This window comes from Andrographis paniculata, unplaced genomic scaffold, assembly GCF_009805555.1.
Source record: "Andrographis paniculata isolate CXL003 unplaced genomic scaffold, ASM980555v1 Contig86END, whole genome shotgun sequence".
Classification (NCBI taxonomy): Eukaryota; Viridiplantae; Streptophyta; class Magnoliopsida; order Lamiales; family Acanthaceae; genus Andrographis; species Andrographis paniculata.
The window spans coordinates 6,205,537-6,224,526 of NW_026137624.1; the positions used below are offsets into that span (position 1 = coordinate 6,205,537).

The 18,990-nt window shown below is 28.7% G+C and overlaps 2 protein-coding genes and 1 pseudogene across 4 annotated transcripts; all 3 read left to right on the forward strand.

Moving 5' to 3' along the window:
• The first annotated feature begins 4,114 nt into the window (after positions 1 to 4,114).
• LOC127242071 (ethylene-response factor C3-like) lies at positions 4,115 to 11,580 on the forward strand (annotated as a pseudogene).
• LOC127242341 (protein WHAT'S THIS FACTOR 1, chloroplastic) lies at positions 10,952 to 13,177 on the forward strand. 3 transcript variants are annotated; one of them, XM_051261844.1, is made up of 3 exons: positions 10,952 to 11,209; positions 11,362 to 11,460; positions 11,553 to 13,177. In XM_051261844.1, exon 3 carries the CDS (start codon positions 11,608 to 11,610, stop codon positions 13,105 to 13,107), a length of 1,500 nt encoding a protein of 499 aa, XP_051117801.1. In that variant the 5' UTR covers positions 10,952 to 11,209; positions 11,362 to 11,460; positions 11,553 to 11,607; the 3' UTR covers positions 13,108 to 13,177. The 3 variants fall into 3 exon arrangements, with proteins under 3 accessions (XP_051117801.1, XP_051117802.1, XP_051117800.1); XM_051261845.1 differs by having other exon boundaries at positions 10,952 to 11,190; XM_051261843.1 differs by having other exon boundaries at positions 10,952 to 11,176.
• Positions 13,178 to 17,398: 4,221 nt separating this feature from the next.
• On the forward strand, positions 17,399 to 18,990 carry LOC127242219 (U-box domain-containing protein 21-like). Its single transcript, XM_051261679.1, has one exon. It carries the CDS (start codon positions 17,460 to 17,462, stop codon positions 18,813 to 18,815), a length of 1,356 nt encoding a protein of 451 aa, XP_051117636.1. The 5' UTR covers positions 17,399 to 17,459; the 3' UTR covers positions 18,816 to 18,990.

Consider the following 18,990-nt stretch of genomic DNA (forward strand, 5'->3'; position numbering starts at 1 on the left):
TAATATTAGTGTTCAACTCTAAACTTAGACCATAGAACAAACTTTTAAAATATATGCATAATTAATATCTTCATCTACAGTCCATTCAAAGGTTAGAATTCAACACAATAAAACGATCTCTTGCATATATTAAATTCAAAGAAAAATTTGTGTGTATATATATATATATATATTGTAGTACATTACAAATTAATAATATTTTATTTATTAGTAAAAATGTATAAGATGATTTTGATATTTTTATTTTTGTAAGTATAAAAAAATATTTTATAAAAATTAGAGGTATTTTGACATTTACATATTGATTACTTTTATTATAATAGAAAATAAATATTTTTGAATAAAACAAAAAAATAATAAAAATAATACATTACTTTTAGAGAAAAAAAGTAATATATTACTATAATTTTTATTCAACAATTTTATACTCACTTGTTTGCTATCAATATACTCATTTTATTATTTTAAATGATTTATAATCAATGTATCAAATTTTCTAATTTAATAGACATAGTCTCCATATATTATTAAAGTATTTGTAGTTTTCACCTAAATTTATAATTATACTACTTCCATGAAAAAATTGTAAAAATATTCCCTGTATATACTCAATTATCATCTTTATTTTTTATTTATTTCGATGATCACGTTCATATAACGATTGTTCCATGCACGGCCACGTGCGATCGATGATAGAAATGACGATTTTTGTTAGCAATAAATACATAATTAACAAAAATGATAATTAAATATACGTAGAAGATATTTTCTGTAATTTTTCTCTACTTTCCTCAATTGTACTTTCAATGATATTTTGGATAGGTTTTGAAAAAAAAAAAACAAACACTTTTAAAGTAAAACTACTATTATTTATTATCAATAACAATAATAATAGAAATAATAATCATTATTATGTCAAAATAATTAATTTACATATTATACTTGAATTAAAATTTAAAATATAATTATATTTTTATTTTAGTTTATATCTTATACCCTTTCATTCCAGTCCAAAAGGGCCATTTTGTATTTTGTAGTAAATTAAAAAATAATAGTATTTTAATCAAGAAAAATGTATAAAATTTTTTGATATTTTTTACTTTCACTTTATGTAAAAAAATAATTGTATTTGTAATAGTATGTTTGGTAATTTAAGTAAAAATTAAAGGATATTTTCACTACAGAAAAAATATCAATTTTGTAACGGGATTTTTTCGTTCTTGAATCCACTTTTTCCGTTACTAATGATATTAGAGACAAAATTAAGGATGAAATTACGTTAGCTACGTGAACTTTAGGAACATAATTCTGTTACAAATATACAATTTTTTTTTATAGTGTTTGGTATTGGTGTATAATTACTTTTACTAAAATATAAAATGAATATTTTGAAGTGGAAGGAAAATGGTAAAAAGATACTTTGAGATATGATGGAGAAAATATTTAATTTTAATTTTAAAAATTAATACTGATATATTAAATTTTTTAAAAAAATGTGTATTTCTATTTACACTAGACAATTCTAAATTATTAAATACAATTTATAAAATTTTAAAATAAATTTTAAAGTACAATTAATTAGTTTATAATTTTATTTTAAATTTATATTATAATAAAATTAAAAAATTAAAAAATATAAGTTACCAAATTTAATAAATATATTTTTAGTTATATTCGATTATTCAAAATTTTAAAATCTAATTAATAAAATTAAAAATAACTTGTAAAATTTTAATAAAAATACACTTACATTAACCACGTCTAATTTCGATAATTTTGACCGTTTAAAAATGTTTTTAGTTTTATTATATCAAATTATTTTTCTCTAAAAAATTGTTGTTATATAAATTTATTTAAAATATAAAATCAAAAATCAAGATACTTATGGTTTTTACTCTACTTATTTTTTAAATTAATTCAAACAATCTCATTTTGAATTAAAAAATATCTATATATATATATAATGAAAGCTACCACGCTATGATTTATTGACATTTTTTTTTATCATAATTGACTTTACATTCCTTAAAAATAAATTTACATATTTTTTTAAAAAACAAATCTAAAAAATAAGTTATTTATTAAAAAAATAAATACGGTCGGCCGGCTGACGGAAGAAGACAAAATGCTACCACCAAAATGCCATACAAACATCACTTTCAAGATTGTGAATTATATTATCCATAGAAGTGAGAGGGTCAATATTTTTTTTTTTTTTTTTTAATTTTTGCAGGTATTTTTGTACAACATTGAATTTAATTAAATATACTTCATATAAAAGATAAAAGTAGAAGAGAGTTGTTGACATTGTTGGAAAATAAGGTCGATCAAAAACTCTTTTGAACATCAAGAAAGGACCAATTCTATGAAACGTGAAAAATTGGTGGTCACGCTCCTTCAAGTGCAAGGGATGATCGATTCAAATTTGAAACCTAAAGCTCTGATACCACATCGAATGCGCAAAATGACTAACTTACCTAAAAACTCAAACTTATAGGGAGACACATTATTAATATATTTATCCGCTAACAGGAGTCTTCCCAACTAGTGGACATGAACAAGGGCTCGAATGATTTTTTTTTTCTCTAAAACAAATCTCTCAAATGTGCTCACGGTCAACAAGGGCAACTCTAGGCTGGTTTTACAGCCATCTTGTTGAGTCAGAAAATCAAATCAAAATTAATTTTTTTTGGTCTGATTTGGAATGAGACATTTTTTTCATATACTAGACAATATGTTGGCTATCCCCCTTCATCCAATTTGTTTGGTGTATGAATCCGTAAAAATGAGATAAATGGTCTCTAATGCTACTCTCTGTGTCAATCGAGAACAAAACAAAGACAATTGTTGTATTTGTGTTCAACGGCGCAGATGAGAGAGGATTTTATCCGTATGCTAAAATGAAAGATATGTGATATTTCCAATTAATAGACATAATCAAATTATATAGTCTTTCTGTAATATAAATTTATCGATTATTTTTCTTATGTTGTTTTAAAAAATTTTCTTGTATCTCTTTTAGTTGATAAAATTAATATACTGAAACTTAGAAAATTGCATTAATAAAATATTCGAGAGACTCATATCAAAACAATCTAACCTATGGATAAAACTAACTCATAATTTAAACTTACCAAATTAAAAATAAAGCAACCACACTAATGTAAATCTAAAATATTTCAATAAACTAACTTAAGTTTGTCTAAATGGAATATGAATCGGAAGCAGACTGAATTAAAATCAAACGCAGACAGGTCTATGATTGACATCAGAGTCAAACGGAGACAGATTGTAGATGGATACATAGACATTCTGACCGGGAGTCGGAGTTGATAGCAGACAAATTGTAGACATTAGACAAATCATGAACACAAGACCGGACAAATCACAAATAACTGACATACCATACAGAAACTCGAATTGCATTAATTTGATCAACAAAATGAAAGTCTACATATATAGGCACATAAAACAGACTTGATAGACTCAAATAAAAATAAATTAGAGATAAGATCAAATCATAATATAAACTTACCAAATTTAAAATAAATAAATCAAACTAATATAAATTTAGAATATCTTAATATTAGTAAAAAAGAAATGGACAAACAAACCCTCTCTATATATTTTATATTTTTTTATTATGAAAAGTAGGAAATATCAATTATTATCTATTCTTATTAAAATTTGTCTAAATATTTGAGCATACAAAGTAATACTATCCGTCCACTAGTAAGTTTTTAATTTGATTTTTGTATGCAAATTAAGGTAAATTAGTATTTTATAAATATATAGTGTAGTAAAATAGTGTAATGTCTATTTTACTTTGATATTAGAGTAAAAATAACGTTGAAAAATAAAAAGTAGGAGTATTTTGAGATTTTCTTAAAAGAAGTTATGTTTACTAAAAAAAGAAAATAAGAAATTTTAATTTGGATAAACTAAAATGATTAAATAAAAAGTTTACTAATAGAAGACGAATTGAGTATTTAGGATATATATATATTTTTTTTGGATTTTCTTTTGTTTTTAGTTTAAATGTAATATTTTGTATAAAAAAATAATTTTGTATTTTTAGAGAATTATGACCTCAAATAAATAAAGTTTATTCGTAATGGCTCCATTTATGCAGCAACGTTAGATAGATTGATTTTTGGTGTATGGTATGTGGAATTGTATCGAAAGTATAAAATATGGTATTATTTTAAATTAAAGATTTGATTTTTTTTTTTGTTTTTTACTTTTTTGTAATAAGTAATTGAAATTTTTTTGACATTTTTATTTTTTTAAAAAGTTTTTTGTATTGTTTATTATTATTTTTGAAGAATCACAATTGAAAAATAGGGTTTGAAAAATTGAGTGGTTTTTTTTTTTTTTTTTTTTTTTTTTGCTTTTTTGGGTTTTTTTTTTAATAATAGTTTGAACATATTGTTTTTTTTTTTAAAAAAATATTCTTTTTTTATATATATAAATATTATTATTATTTTATAATAAAAAAGTAAATATAAACTTAAAACAAAAATGACTATTGGGTTATCACATATACACGACATATATATATATATATATATATTTAGGTCTTTGGAAAGGATTTTTATTTTATTTTCTTTCAATATATCATATATAATTTGTAAAATAATCTAATAAAAAAGATTGATCTGATGTAAACCTTCCAATTGGAGAGAAAATTGCTAACCCCTGTAAAAGTACATTAAAATGAGATTATATATATATATATATATATTCAAAAACCTTAAATAAAACGAAACATGTATAGGTAAGTTGAAGGTGTGCTTGTTTGGTGGTGTTTATTTTATTTTCATATAATAAAATTTATAGTAAAATGAATTTTTTTTGCCTAAAAATATATATTCAATCATATAATATTATTTTTATTTTAACATCATATTTTGATCGTTGTATATGGTGTGCTTTCTTTCAATTAACATACAATATTACATAAAAATATACTCCGTGTGCTGGAACTATAGTCTTGGTTGTGTTGGCCACGAGATTTAAGAAATATTGATATTATATTAATAGTGGATAAAAAGTATAGATAAAAGATATTTTTGCTCTTGTGAATATATTAGTGTAAAAAATAGTGACAATCGTGTAATAATAATGAAAAAATAAGGGTAGTTTTATAATGATATGATTATTTATAAAAATGAGACTATTATTTTGAGACAGACAAAAATGGTAAACAAAACTATTATATTGGGACGGATGTAGTATTATTTTATTAACAAAATATTTAAAATAATAAACAAATATTTTAATATATAACACTTTCACAGTTACCAATAATTTACAAAAATACATTCATACATTTTAAAATATATTACAACCAATATAATTTATTTTTAAAATAAAAAATCTGTTGGAATTCCATAATGTGTTTTCCTATCGGTCTAATCTTTTAGGTGAGATGGTCATGTGTACTATTAGGTGAGACAGTTATTTTATCCTAGATTTCGAGCAATATTTTATAATAAATTATTTAAATACCGTTTTTACTTAAAATTATAAATTAATTTTTATATGTCAAAGTAAACACCAGCTAAGTTTGTTTAGCATATACATATATTTTCTCAAGAAGGCTTCAAGTTCCTATTATTTTATTATTTTAAGATTATGATTAAATATAAATTTTACATTCAAAATATCGTAGCAGCATCTATTACTTATATCTCAAAAACCTCTTGTATTTTAGTTTTGATTTAAATAGTAACTTGAATTATAAATTTTCTGAAAAAATACTCTCGCCGTATACTCAAAATCTTTTCATTTTTCTATTTTAGTCTGTCTATTAAAATCTTCTCATTCTTTTCAATAAAATTACATCTCACATAAATACAAAAATATTCATAATTTATCGTAACATCATTATTTTTACATAAAAAAATAAAAATAAAATTATATTTACTTACATTATTTATGCTACACTTCAAAAAAATATTAACAAACCTAAATTTGCGTGACAAAAATAAATGAAAAAATTATTAGTGACTGAAAAGAGTATAAAAAATCGCAAAATTACACATAAAAAAATCAAAAAACAAAGACCCAAAGAAAAATATAGTCGTCTTAAACAACTATATAAAGATTCGGATTAGACAAATCAAACATAACCTTAATCATTTGGTAGTGCAAGTTGCTGGTCGATTGGTCCATTTCTTGCTCCCTCACAACCTGAGAAAACAACCTCAAAATCCACAAACTAATCAAGCCAATTAAAACAACACACAAAACCCTAACCCTAGTTCCTAAATCCTCTTCTTGCTCCCACTTTCCACTTAAATGGATTGGTATCTTTTTTAAAATCAAAATCAAAATCAAAATCCCAAAAGGGTGCACAAAAACAAAAACAGTTCATCGGAGTTCGAAAGAGGCCTTGGGGGAAATACGCAGCAGAAATTAGGGATTCGACGAGGAACGGGAAAAGGGTTTGGCTCGGAACATTCGATACCGAAGAAGAAGCTGGTTTGGCATACGATCAAGCTGCTTTTGCGACGAGAGGGCATTCAGCAGTCCTCAATTTTCCATTAGAGAAAGTCGTCGAATCGTTGCAGCAGATGAAGTATACTTGCCAGGAAGGGTTTTCTCCTGCTCGAGCTCTCAAAGAGTTCCACAAAAAGCTGCTCAGACTGAGAGGTTCGACGACCAGAAGGAGGACAAGAAAGAATCAAGGCAGCAATGGTGTCGAGGATTTGGTGGTTCTTGAGGACCTGGGATCTGATTTGTTGGATCAGCTTTTGTCCGAAAGTAGTAGTAAGTGATCGATTTATGGTGAATATATATATATATATATATCATCCATTGATTTCTGATTTTTCAATTTGGGATTTTGGGGATGTTCTTCTTCTTGTTTGCACCTGTTTCAAAACCGTAGATCTGATGAGTCAATTCTTGTGCTCATCTTTTCTTGAAATGAAACAGATTGTAAATCGAAAGAATTGAATGAATACATTATATCCCACGAATTAATTGTAGATAATTAAATGATATTTTTCTCTAATATGAAATTATGTTTTCAATTTGATTTCATCATTCCTTGTTGTAGCTTCGTTTCAATTAGCCCTTGAATATGAAAAAAATAATAATAATAAAAACAAGTATTGTTATAAATTTTGTTTCACACAAACATTGAAGGTGTATTATCTTTTAATAGTGTTTTGAATTTGAATTCAAACAATATTTTTATGTGTGAAAAATGATACATTTTCATGAAAAAATTATGGTAAATGAATAATAAAAAAAGTGAACAAAAATGTAACTATAATTTTTTTTTTTTTCCAATTCCTCTATAACTCTGTATTATTTCTTTTTAAAAAACATCATATCCAACTGTATTTAAATACAAACACAAATCATATACAATTACAATATTAATGTCTTTTCTGTTAAATAGACTATGATTGTATTTGATGTATTGAAAAATTTTACACAATCAAAATCAATCAATTATTCTCCCTTTCAATTCATGAGATTTTCCCAACACAATTAATAGATCAAGTGCAAGACTGTGTTTTTAGTTCCGCTATGTTTCTCTATTTGCTAGTTTCGACTTTTTACATTGTTATTTCGAAAAGGTCAATATTCGTTATTTCAAGATAATAAGTCCCTTGAGTTAAAATGTCCCTTTGGACAGTATGATTAAAGTTTTCTTTTCCAAAAATGGGGGCATTTAAATCTATACGGTTTTTTTTGCTCCCATCCAATGTTATCGATGTTCAATGTTTTTAGATTTAAAAAATTAGGCTTATTCCGTCCTTGTGGATTCTCATACGAGTAAATATAAAAACAAAATATTGTTTAAAATGAGTGCTTTCTTACAAGCGAATATGTATTTTAAGCACGTCGTTGTCACTTCGTCTTCGTAGAATGAAAAATTGAACAAAACAATAATTATGTATGAATATGGTAATGAAGTTTGGTTCTTGATAGCATAATATGGGAATGTATATCGAAACCCTAATCTTCATTAGTTCAAATCAAGATAAGGAACTCATTCTCAAATAAAGATTTACAAGAAAATTCTAACTATTCACATCCATAGAGTTACTAATTAATTAGAACTCTATACTAGTAGATTGTTGCCTCCAAAAAGCTCGATCAACAATGACTAAGGCTATTTATATATATACTTTTGGAAATTTCGATACTATTTATCAACAATAATATATTTGTTTTTAAAACATTATATGTACTCATTTTCTTTTACAAACAATCACATTAAATACTTAAATTTTTTACCATTGCTAAAATTGTATCATACCTTCAAAACTCTTATATATCTAAACGAAACCTAATAATATTCTAAATTAACAAGCTATGAATTAATTTCTTTATTTATCAAAATATGGTGGTAACTTAATTATAGTCTTTTCGTCTTTGATTCTTACATGATTTACACTAGTATAACATTTTCAACTTGTTTGGTGTTACATTAACACAAAATCATGGTTTTTAACAAATATTCTAAATTAAGAAGAGACAAACATTTTCAAAGAGCTTATTTAAGGGTAGCCAACATATTGAATTGTTCAAATTCGAAAATTATGATAAGAATTATTATGAAGGCTATTTAAGGACCAAATAAGAAAATATGGTTACATTTGCACAATTGGAAACGAATTAATTTGTATTTTTATGCTGTTTTGTGAGGAAAAAAAAAAAAAAAAAACCATTTTCATCCCTTGCAATCGAGCAATAATTTTTTTTTTCTATCATGGTGAGACTTCTCGTTCTAGGCTATTATCGTTAGTACGACAAGATGGTGAATGAACATTGGAACAAACTTAATCAAGATACACACATTAATCACAATATAGTCGTTGCTTTGAATCACGTATGTTTTTCATAGAATGAAAGTAATAGTTGATGTAATACTTGCTAACGTAATAATTCGTCTTGAATAATTTGAATTTATAGTATTAATTTTCCACGATCCAAATGCCCATCATTAATACTACGTACATTGTGACTCGTCGTTGTGAGTTCAATGTTCTTGTATAGTTAGATGAAAAATTAAAATATAATCAAGTATTACTATCAATTAATGTTTTTATTATGTATGTTTCCTTGGCTAAAATATAGTTAAGAAGCACACAAAACAAAAGTGATAATTGATAATAACTATCGACTAAATTTACAAACTATAGGTGGAGATTATTAATGCTATTGTGTTGATGAAAACCATCCAATATGGGCATACCCTAACTCTTTGCACTTTATTTTCGAATTTGAATTTAAATTTTGATATAAATAATATTTTAATTTGATATATATCTATATATATTAAGAATGAGTAATGCATTTTATGATGAATTGTGGGGGTTGAGTAGTACAAAGGATTGGAAATAAATACAAAGTGAATGCACCTTATAATTACATGAACACTACAAGAAAATATCAATTTTGTAACGAGATTTTTTTTGTCCATAAATTCACTTTTTCCGTTACTAATGATATTAGAGACGGAATTAGGGATTATATTATATTAGCTACGTGAACTTTAAGGACGGAATTTCATTACAAATATACTATTTTTTTTTGTAGTGAAAACTTTGTATTTTGATTATATATATATATACATATTCAATTTTATTTTATTTTATTTTTTTTTAATTTCTTGTACAACTATATCTATAGATTTTTTGAATGAATCAGTTACTGTTGTGATATTGAACTAAACTATTCTTTGGGGATTTGGATTTTGAGTTGGGATTTGAATAGTAAAAATTTTGAATTTGAATAGTTGTATGATGTGATATAAATAGGTGTTGGCGTGATGTTTTGAATATAAAATTGATTTTTAGTATAATATAAAAAATAAAAAATAGGTATTTGATTTTATATTTTTTGGAAAAAAAAATGATGAACAATGTATTTAAAATCCAATCCCCAAACAAACACACCCTAAATGTCTCAATACTATAGTATTAAATTAGAATTAAATTAATTTATACACCTATATATAATTTTTAGAAAAATGCACATCAATGAGCCGACACAAACATACACAAATACTAACAAATTGAATAGTCAACAATAAAATAAATAAGAAAAACAAATTTAGTGTTTGAGTTTGAATAATTTTTTTTACATGAGATATGAAGAATTATATTATTGAAAATCGTATCCGGATAAATTTTCATTTATAATAAATAATCATTTGGTTAACTTTCTATCCTTAAACTTTCTATTAATATTGATAATAATAATAATAATAATAATAATAATAAATAATAAATTTTGATTTTAATGCGAGAGGCCAATTTTATCCTTCAACTTTCTAATCATTCCCATTTTGTTACACATAAAAAAAAAATAATAATAATTAAATAGATCTCATAAATATATATATATATATATATAAATTTAAAGTAAATCACGTAAAAATAAAATCTAATGCTTAAAACCATACCTATATATACATGTTTTGATATCCTCCTCTCATCTTCCCTTGTCTTTGCTTCCAAGACCACTCCATAAACGTCGTCGTTTCGAATGACTATATATATATATATATATATATTCTTAAAAGAGAAAACACCATTAATGGAGTTTATTCAAAATGTTGAAGAAATTCTTTTCTTCTTGTCTTTAAATACTATTTATATATATATATATATAATAATATTTTTAAGATATTATGTTAAATGTTTATTTTATTTTATTTTTAATTTCATTTCTTTACCCTTTCCAAGCAAAGTGTGGAATATATCAAAGTTTTCGATCGAATTTATTTATTGTCTTAAAATCCACTTTTTTTGTCGTCTTCCGTCGGCGGGGTTGACCCACTTGTACCTCCGTTTCATTTATATAAGTATTTTATACGTAGTTAAAATATTTAATTTTAATTTTATATTCTATTGGACTTTGTAATATTTGGGCCTGTCATGGGCTTAAACAAATGGCCCAATAAATTAGATTTTTATATCGCCATCTCCGTCGTCGATTCTTCACCGCTCGCTTACACCTCACTGTCCTCTCCGGCCACCGCCTCTTTCTACTTCCGTCGTCGCCGGTAAATAGAGCCGGCGGAGCCACGCCTGAATTCACCGACCGCCGGACTCTAAACGCTATCTGCATTTCTGCTGTTGAATAGCGAGAAACGCTGTTCGGAAGATTTTTCTCCGGAATTCCTGCTCTGGCAATCGCAGCCAAGGTGAGTCAGCGGAGGTAGAGATGACGAACATGAGTAAATTCCTTATTCTTTCACTGATTTGAGTCTATTGTGGTTTTCGAAGAAAAATAAATTGCTAGAATTGTTGTGCATAGGTTTTGGGGAGTTGTGTTGAAGATATGATTTCAAAATTTTCGAAACCTAAACTAAATTATTCTTTGTGATAGGAAATTTATCTCAATTTGTGAGGGGAAAATCAGCTTGACCTAATTAGGTTTCACAATTGAGGTTGCTGCTGCAATTCTGCAAATCGTTCGTTTCTTAAGGTACTGAGCTATTAACTCTTGCTTAATTGTGATTTTTCTTATGATTCATAGCCTGTAACTGATTCTAGTTTTTTGAATTCTTCCTTTCCTAGAAACCATGACTGCAGTCTAAATGCCTAGATTAGTTGCTTAGAGGAATTTGTAGCAATGGCGTTAGTAGTTACTCCATCACCTCTAGATTCTTCTGCTGTTTCACTCAAATCTCATTTTACATCATCTCTGCCTGAGTTTAGAGTTAGCTTTCGATCTAATCGGAACAAATTATCTCAACCAAGTTTCTCAATCACCTGTTCTTCCTCTCCTTACAAAATCGTCCGTTATCCGAAATTAGATAAGCATGTTGTGAAGCAAAACAGAATTCGGTTTGTTCAGAAGCTGAAAACTCTTCTGCTTTCGAAACCGAAGCATTTTATGCAGCTTCACATTATCTACAAATGTCGATCTTACCTATCCTTACCCAAACCGCGGTCTGTCCTATCGATGATCAAGCGTTATCCCACGATTTTCGAGCTGTTCGCCATCCCTGTTCCTCCAACGCCATTAAATGCGGCTGGATCTCTTTCTCAGCTCTGTGTCCGTCTCACTCCGGCTGCGGCCGCCCTTGCGAAAAGGGAACACGATCTTAAGAAATATCGGTCGATTTCTTTGGTAGAAAAGCTCCAAAAGCTCTTGATGCTTGCTTCCCCATACAACAGGCTTCTCTTGTCGAAGCTTGCGCATTTGGGGCCCGATCTTGGCCTCCCGGTGAACTTCCGTTCCCGTCTTTGTAATGATCATCCCGATAGGTTCAAAACTGTCGACACTTCTTACGGTCGGGCCCTCGAGCTTGTCTCGTGGGATTCAAATTTGGCTAAGGTTTTCCCGTCGCGAGACGAGAGCAAGTCCCGTGGGTTGATTGTCGATCGCCCATTGAAATTTAAGCGTCTACATTTACGGAAGGGACTCAATGTTAAGCGACGCCATCACGACTATCTCGTAAAGTTTCAGGAACTCCCCGACATTTGCCCCTACAACACTAACCCGATCGATTTCCCGAAAGAATCAATCGAGGCCGAGAAGAGAGCTTGCGCCATCATACGGGAGGTTTTGGCGATGACGGTGGAGAAACGAACGTTGATCGACCACTTGACCCATTTTAGGAACGAGTTCGGACTACCGAACAAGACGAGGGCAATGTTGGTGAGGCACCCAGAGATGTTCTACATAAGCGTAAAGGGTACGAGAAATTCGGTGTTTTTAGTCGAGGCGTACAACGATCGGGGAAATCTCGTCGAGAAGGACGAGATTTTGTCGATAAGAGACGAGCTCCATCGGCTTGTGCGAGAAGGGAAGAAAATGAGACGAGAGTCGAGAAAGAAGCACGTATTCGGCGACGACGTTGAAACTCGACCGTCGGGCGATCAAGTTGTCGACGATGATGAGAATTTTGACGACGATGATGATGAAGACGATGGTTTGGATGATTTGTTTTGTGTAGACGACGATAGAAGTTTCGAGGATAATATCGACTACGACGACGACGAAGATTACGCCGCCGCCGGAAGTCCCGAGTCGGCGGCGTTGCTAAAAGAAGCCGAGTTTTGGGTAGCTCAAGCGAAACTGTCGTCCCTTGGAAACACAAATGGGTTCTTATCAGGGCCTTGGTAGTCATTGTTGATGTCTTAGTTGATTTATTGTCACAAACATCTTATTTGAAATACAACTACAATATTAGATATATGTATAAATTAATTGAATAATAATAATTATAATAATAAATTATGTGAAAAATATATTGAACTTCATTTAACATTATATAAAATAAAAAATATTTGCAAACCAACTTAAAATTTGAAAATACTTCTAGAACATATCAAAATAAATAATTCGTTAATTGTAGGACTTTTCAAACTAATTATTGACTCAATATCTAGATATCAATCTTGGTAACAAACTATTATCATATGAACTAAATTGTTTAGTATTTGATTGAAAAAGTAGTGGTAGCATATTGTGGAGCCATATACTATTATTGACCTTACCTAATTTAAAAAATAATTTAATCCTAAGTTACATTCAGTTCATCTTCTAGAAAACTCTAGGATGAAGCAGAAGATATCTAAACAATTGTAATATAAAATAATTAAACACTCATGTCATTTTCGTATTTAAATATTTGCTATCACAATACAAATGAAATTCATATATAATATTTTTTACATAAATTATACAACTAAACTATCAATACAAAGTGGATCACATATATTTATTCAAATTTGTCAAAAATTTAATTTGTACATACTTTTGCTAAATAGTAAAATATAATTATTGTTAAATTTACTATAAAAAATAAATATACATTTAAATAGAATGTATTTACTAACGCAAAACATATAGCGATAAAAAAACATAAATTTGTTCACTAAGTTCGATCGAAGTCTAAATCTGGGATTACAACTCAGACTTGATCGTTAAAAATTCAATCGGCAATTATGCAAACATACATTTCAAACCAATCTCTATATGACTAACATCAAAACAACTAATGCATATGTAAACTCATACCATGCATTGTAAAGTCTCTTTCAAAGGACACCTACTTATATGTTTTTAAAATCAAACAAATCGAATTAATTTCCCTACTTACATATATATATATATATATTACTTACATTAGCAATATGTCTCTTAATTAAAAATAGTTATTATTTTTTTATTTAGTAAAATCTTATACAATTTTTATATATGTTTCACTATAAGAGACCAAAAAAAATCAATTAAAATCCACATAGCTAAATTTTGAACACAAATTTGAGAGACTGAAAGACTATATTTTTTTAAGTCAAAATTATATTAAGATCAAATATGCTACAATTAATTGAATATATATAATGTATCTCTGGATTTGTTTGTTCAAGATTTTCTTTCCGACACAATTCTGATATATATTTTATCTATTCAATATAAAATATTAATTTTCATATTACCGACATTATACCTCACATTAAATTTTTTTTCTTAGAAATAGATAGAGGGAACCCTATCTTACTATTTTACAATGTATTCATTATATTTGAAAAACTACTTTAAAAAAATATACTCTTATACACTATCTACATACAAGATATCATCTATCTTATTCCACACTATTACACATTACCTGTCATATATAAATTTATTTTATTTTTTTATACTTTATATATATATATATATATATATTGGGGGTGGTGGTGTGGGACACTTTGCCTACCGAAGTGTCTCTCCACGGCCATATATATCCTTAGGCTAATCAATCATTTATCTACACAAACTTTGTCTTTTAAATAGCCAAGTGTGCATCGACATTTTTGTGTTCTACCGCTTTCTTAATTACTTATTAATTACTCAATATTCAATTTTCAGACAAACATGTTTCATTACCTCGATGAAGAAGCTGCCCTTTTCTCGCCTTCCTCGTACTTCCCATTTACAAATGACATAGGTCGCCAGTCGATGTTATTCTTGTCGGATAATTACACACCCAAGTTCCAATATGAAACGGATCTCTCCTTGTTCGATCAATTCTTGCAAGATTATGACTCTTCACCGGTAATGAAATCACTTTATAATTTCGAACATTGTTTATATATATATATATATGTGATATCGCGAATTGTTTGTGTGCAATTTTATAGATGAAGATGGAGCATGAGCAATGTGATAGATGGCTATACCATGAGATATCTATAATCGACAGTATAATAAAATCTGCGAGACCATACAGTCCGGAAGAGAAGAAACGAAGAATCGAGGTATACAAAAGCAAAAGAAGCCGACGGAATTTCAATCACAAAATTAAGGTTCTTTCGAACTATCTAAAAAATGCATCTTTACTTACAAGTTTTGTTTGCCCAACTCTTTTTGACCAATACGATTATGAATATATACATATATATTACTACCTTCGTCCGGCTTTAAAAGTTTCATTCACTTTTTGCGTGTTGATCTTTAAATATTAATTATTATATCAAAACCGTAATATAAATTAAAAAAAAATTGTAAAAATACTTTCATTAGTGTCTTATAATACTAATAGAAGAACATTTGTACAAAAAATTATACAAATATAAACATATTTTTAATGTTAAGTACAATGACGCAAAAGATAAATGTGACATTTAGATACGAAGGAAAGAAATATAATTTTTTACAAAAATCAATATTTAATATAAAATATTAAATATTTTTATATTAGTGACACAATAGCTAGTTTGTATATATATATATATATTATAATAACTCAAACTAAAAAACACTAAACAAATTTTTATATAAAAAATAAATATATAGGTAACCAAGAAATTATATACTCCTCCCTCCATTTCACATAATTTGTCCATATTTTCTATTTTCGTTCGTCTCACATAATTTGTCATTTTCTTTTCTAAAAAATTGATTATATACACTTTAATCATATTTTAAAATTTAAATTTTTTTTAATCTTAATTTTAATCTATAATTATTTTTACTAAATAATAATTATTTTTATTAATTATACTTTATCTAAATTATCGTATCTACGGTAATGCGCCCATCTTATTAGGACAGAGGGAGCAGTATATTTTATGTTTGTGTTTTTTAAACTTTTGGATCATATTCTCTCATCTAATCACTTGATTAGTTTGAATAGTTGAAGGGTGAGATTAATCAAAGCCCAATATAATAATAATAATCGGATAAGGAGAAGTTCAAATTAATTTATTCTAAATACTATTTGCATTGAAAAAATACGTTATTCTATAGTTAATCAAGTAAAGTAAATATTCAAAATATTTATTTGTCTCATAGTTATCATATTCGACTAAAAGAATACTATGATTATATATATTCTCACGGTAAGAGAAGAAAATAAATTTTTATTTTGTTCGAACTTGGTTATACAATAAATTCCAAATATATTTTATTATATAGAATTTACTTGTTAATGAATACACTATGGAAAATTTCCGGAACTAATTATTCAATTTTTTGCAGTATGAATGTAGGAAGACTTCGGCGAAAAGTCGACCTCGAATAAGAGGGAGATTTGCGAGGAATGACGACATATATAGCAAATGTAACCTAAAATTCACTTAGCGAGCTTGTCAAGTTTTTACTATGTATTGTGTAGGAAAAATGAGATGCAATAATACGTCGAACTTCGGTTGTTTGGTTGTAAGATATATGCGTAAGAAAAATTACTTTTTGTCTTATACCGAGAAAATTATTCTCACTAAATTGTTAGTCTTTTTTTTTTTTTTTTTAGTGCAATAAATAAAATGGAACAAACCTATTTTTACTATAATCGAATCAAAATAGGTTAATAGAAAATTTGGTAAAAATGGTAAAACCTGTTGAATACATTATCTAAAATTTTCTTTGGTTAAAAAGTACATAAATTCAATCTATTAATATCCACACTTTTTCCATCTCGTTTAACCTTTTTTTTTTTTAATATATATATATATATTTACATCAAATGGAGTGCTAATATTCTATCACTTATTTATTTATTTTTTTTCAAAATTTCAAAATTTTGTACGGATATTTTAATATATATATATATATATAATAACTGGTCAGCGTTTAGCACCGGCAACGCAGTCAGGTGCAGTCCGCTGACTAAGTCAGCAAGTCAAAGGCCAACCTAGTTAAAATTGCATCTATTTTTTTATTATTATTTTTTCACAATAAAATTTTGGAAAACTATTTAAAAAACTGCCAATAATATTCTTTATTCAAACATTCAACGGTCAAACATTCAATTCAAAGACACTGTAATAGGTAGAATGTTAAAACGCCCAATTTGAACCCTTTTGCATGCATGCCCCTTTGACCTAAATACATCTATACATACACACAATACATACAAACACACACGTACGTGTGTATATATATATATAGACTTATATAAGGAAGACGAGTTGCAAAAACTGTTTTCATCGAGTATTGAATAAGAACAAGGTTTTTACAAGGTTTTCGATAAACAATATATTGTATAAATGCCATTTTTATGGAGGAGAAAGCGCGGCAGCGGCCGGAGAGGAGCTCCGGCGAAAAGGGAAGTACCGAAAGCGATCGTAAAGCCGCGTAACGAACTCGTAATTCCTACCCATTTCCGTTGCCCGATATCGCTCGATTTGATGAAGGATCCGGTCTCGTTGTCGACCGGGATAACGTACGATAGGGAGAGTATCGAGAATTGGATTGACGCGGGGCACGTCACGTGCCCCGTGACAAATCAAGTCTTGAGAAACATCGATAGGATCCCGAATCATTCGTTGCGACAAATGATCCAAGATTGGTGCGTTGAGAACAAGTCTCTCGGGGTCGAGAGGATCCCCACCCCGCGAATCCCGATTAGTTCTTTCGACGCCTCAGAAATTTTTACGCGAATATTGGCTAGCGCACGAGAACGAGACGAAGCGACGTGCAGTGAATTGCTCGGAAAAATCAAGAATTTAGCGAAGGAGAACGAGCGAAACAAACGTTGTATGGTAGGTAACGGGATTGGCTCGACTCTAGCTAACGTGTTCGACTCGTTCGCCCGTGTTTCGGGGGATACGAACATAAATTTGCTCGAGGAAATATTGGCGACGTTAACATGGAGTTTTCCATTAGGTCAAGACGGGGTTTCGAAGTTGAAATCTCCGGCTTCGCTACATTTCATGGCGAGGATTTTGAATCACGAATCTAACAGTCAATATTCCACGATCCAAAACACGATCATCATGTTGAAAGAATTAATTTTCGAGGATAGAAGCGTCGTCGAAAGAATAATGGAAGTCGAGGGCATCGAAAGAACATTTCTTCGCGTCTTGGAAATGCCCGTCGGCCCTAAAGCTACGCAAGCGTGCCTAATGATCATTCACCAGATAATGACAACGTCGAAACAAGAGAAAGAAAATCACACGTCTGCGACATTCGCAAACTTCATCCGATTAGGGCTAGTTCCCTTAATTCTCGACATCCTCGTCGATAGCAATAGATCCACGTGCGAAAAAGCGTTGATCGTTTTGGACAACGCGTGCGACTCCGAGGAAGGTAAGAAAACGGCGAGCGCGAATGCCCTAACGATCCCGTTGATCGTTAAGAAGATTCTACGGGTTTCAGACACCGCGACCGAATATTCCATCGCGATTCTTTCGAAGCTAAGCTTCGGAGAAAACGAGGACGCGCTAGCCGATGCCGTAACTCATGGAGCTTTCCAGAAGCTTCTAGTAGTTTTGCAAGTTGGATGTGGTGAAAGAACAAAGGAGAATGCAAGTGAATTGTTGAGATTGATGAACAAGTATAGGAACAAGTTGGATTGTTTCGATTCCTCCATGGGATTTAAGTATATGAAAAAGTCGAATTGATCATCTCTTTGTAATATTAGGACAACTTCGAATGTTCTTGTCTTTTCATTTAGGGTTCTAGATGGGAATATGTATAGTTGTTCAATTTTTACTTGTATAGAAAGATATTTTGTAGTTGGTTGGGAAATTATAATACTCCTTCCGTTCCGTCCGCTTGAAATATATGCGTTTATAT

Coding starts and splice junctions, on each gene's coding strand:
- LOC127242219 (XM_051261679.1), top strand. CDS start 17,460: ATGCCATTTTTATGGAGGAGAAAGCGCGGCAGCGGCCGGAGAGGAGCT.
- LOC127242341 (XM_051261844.1), top strand. CDS start 11,608: ATGGCGTTAGTAGTTACTCCATCACCTCTAGATTCTTCTGCTGTTTCA.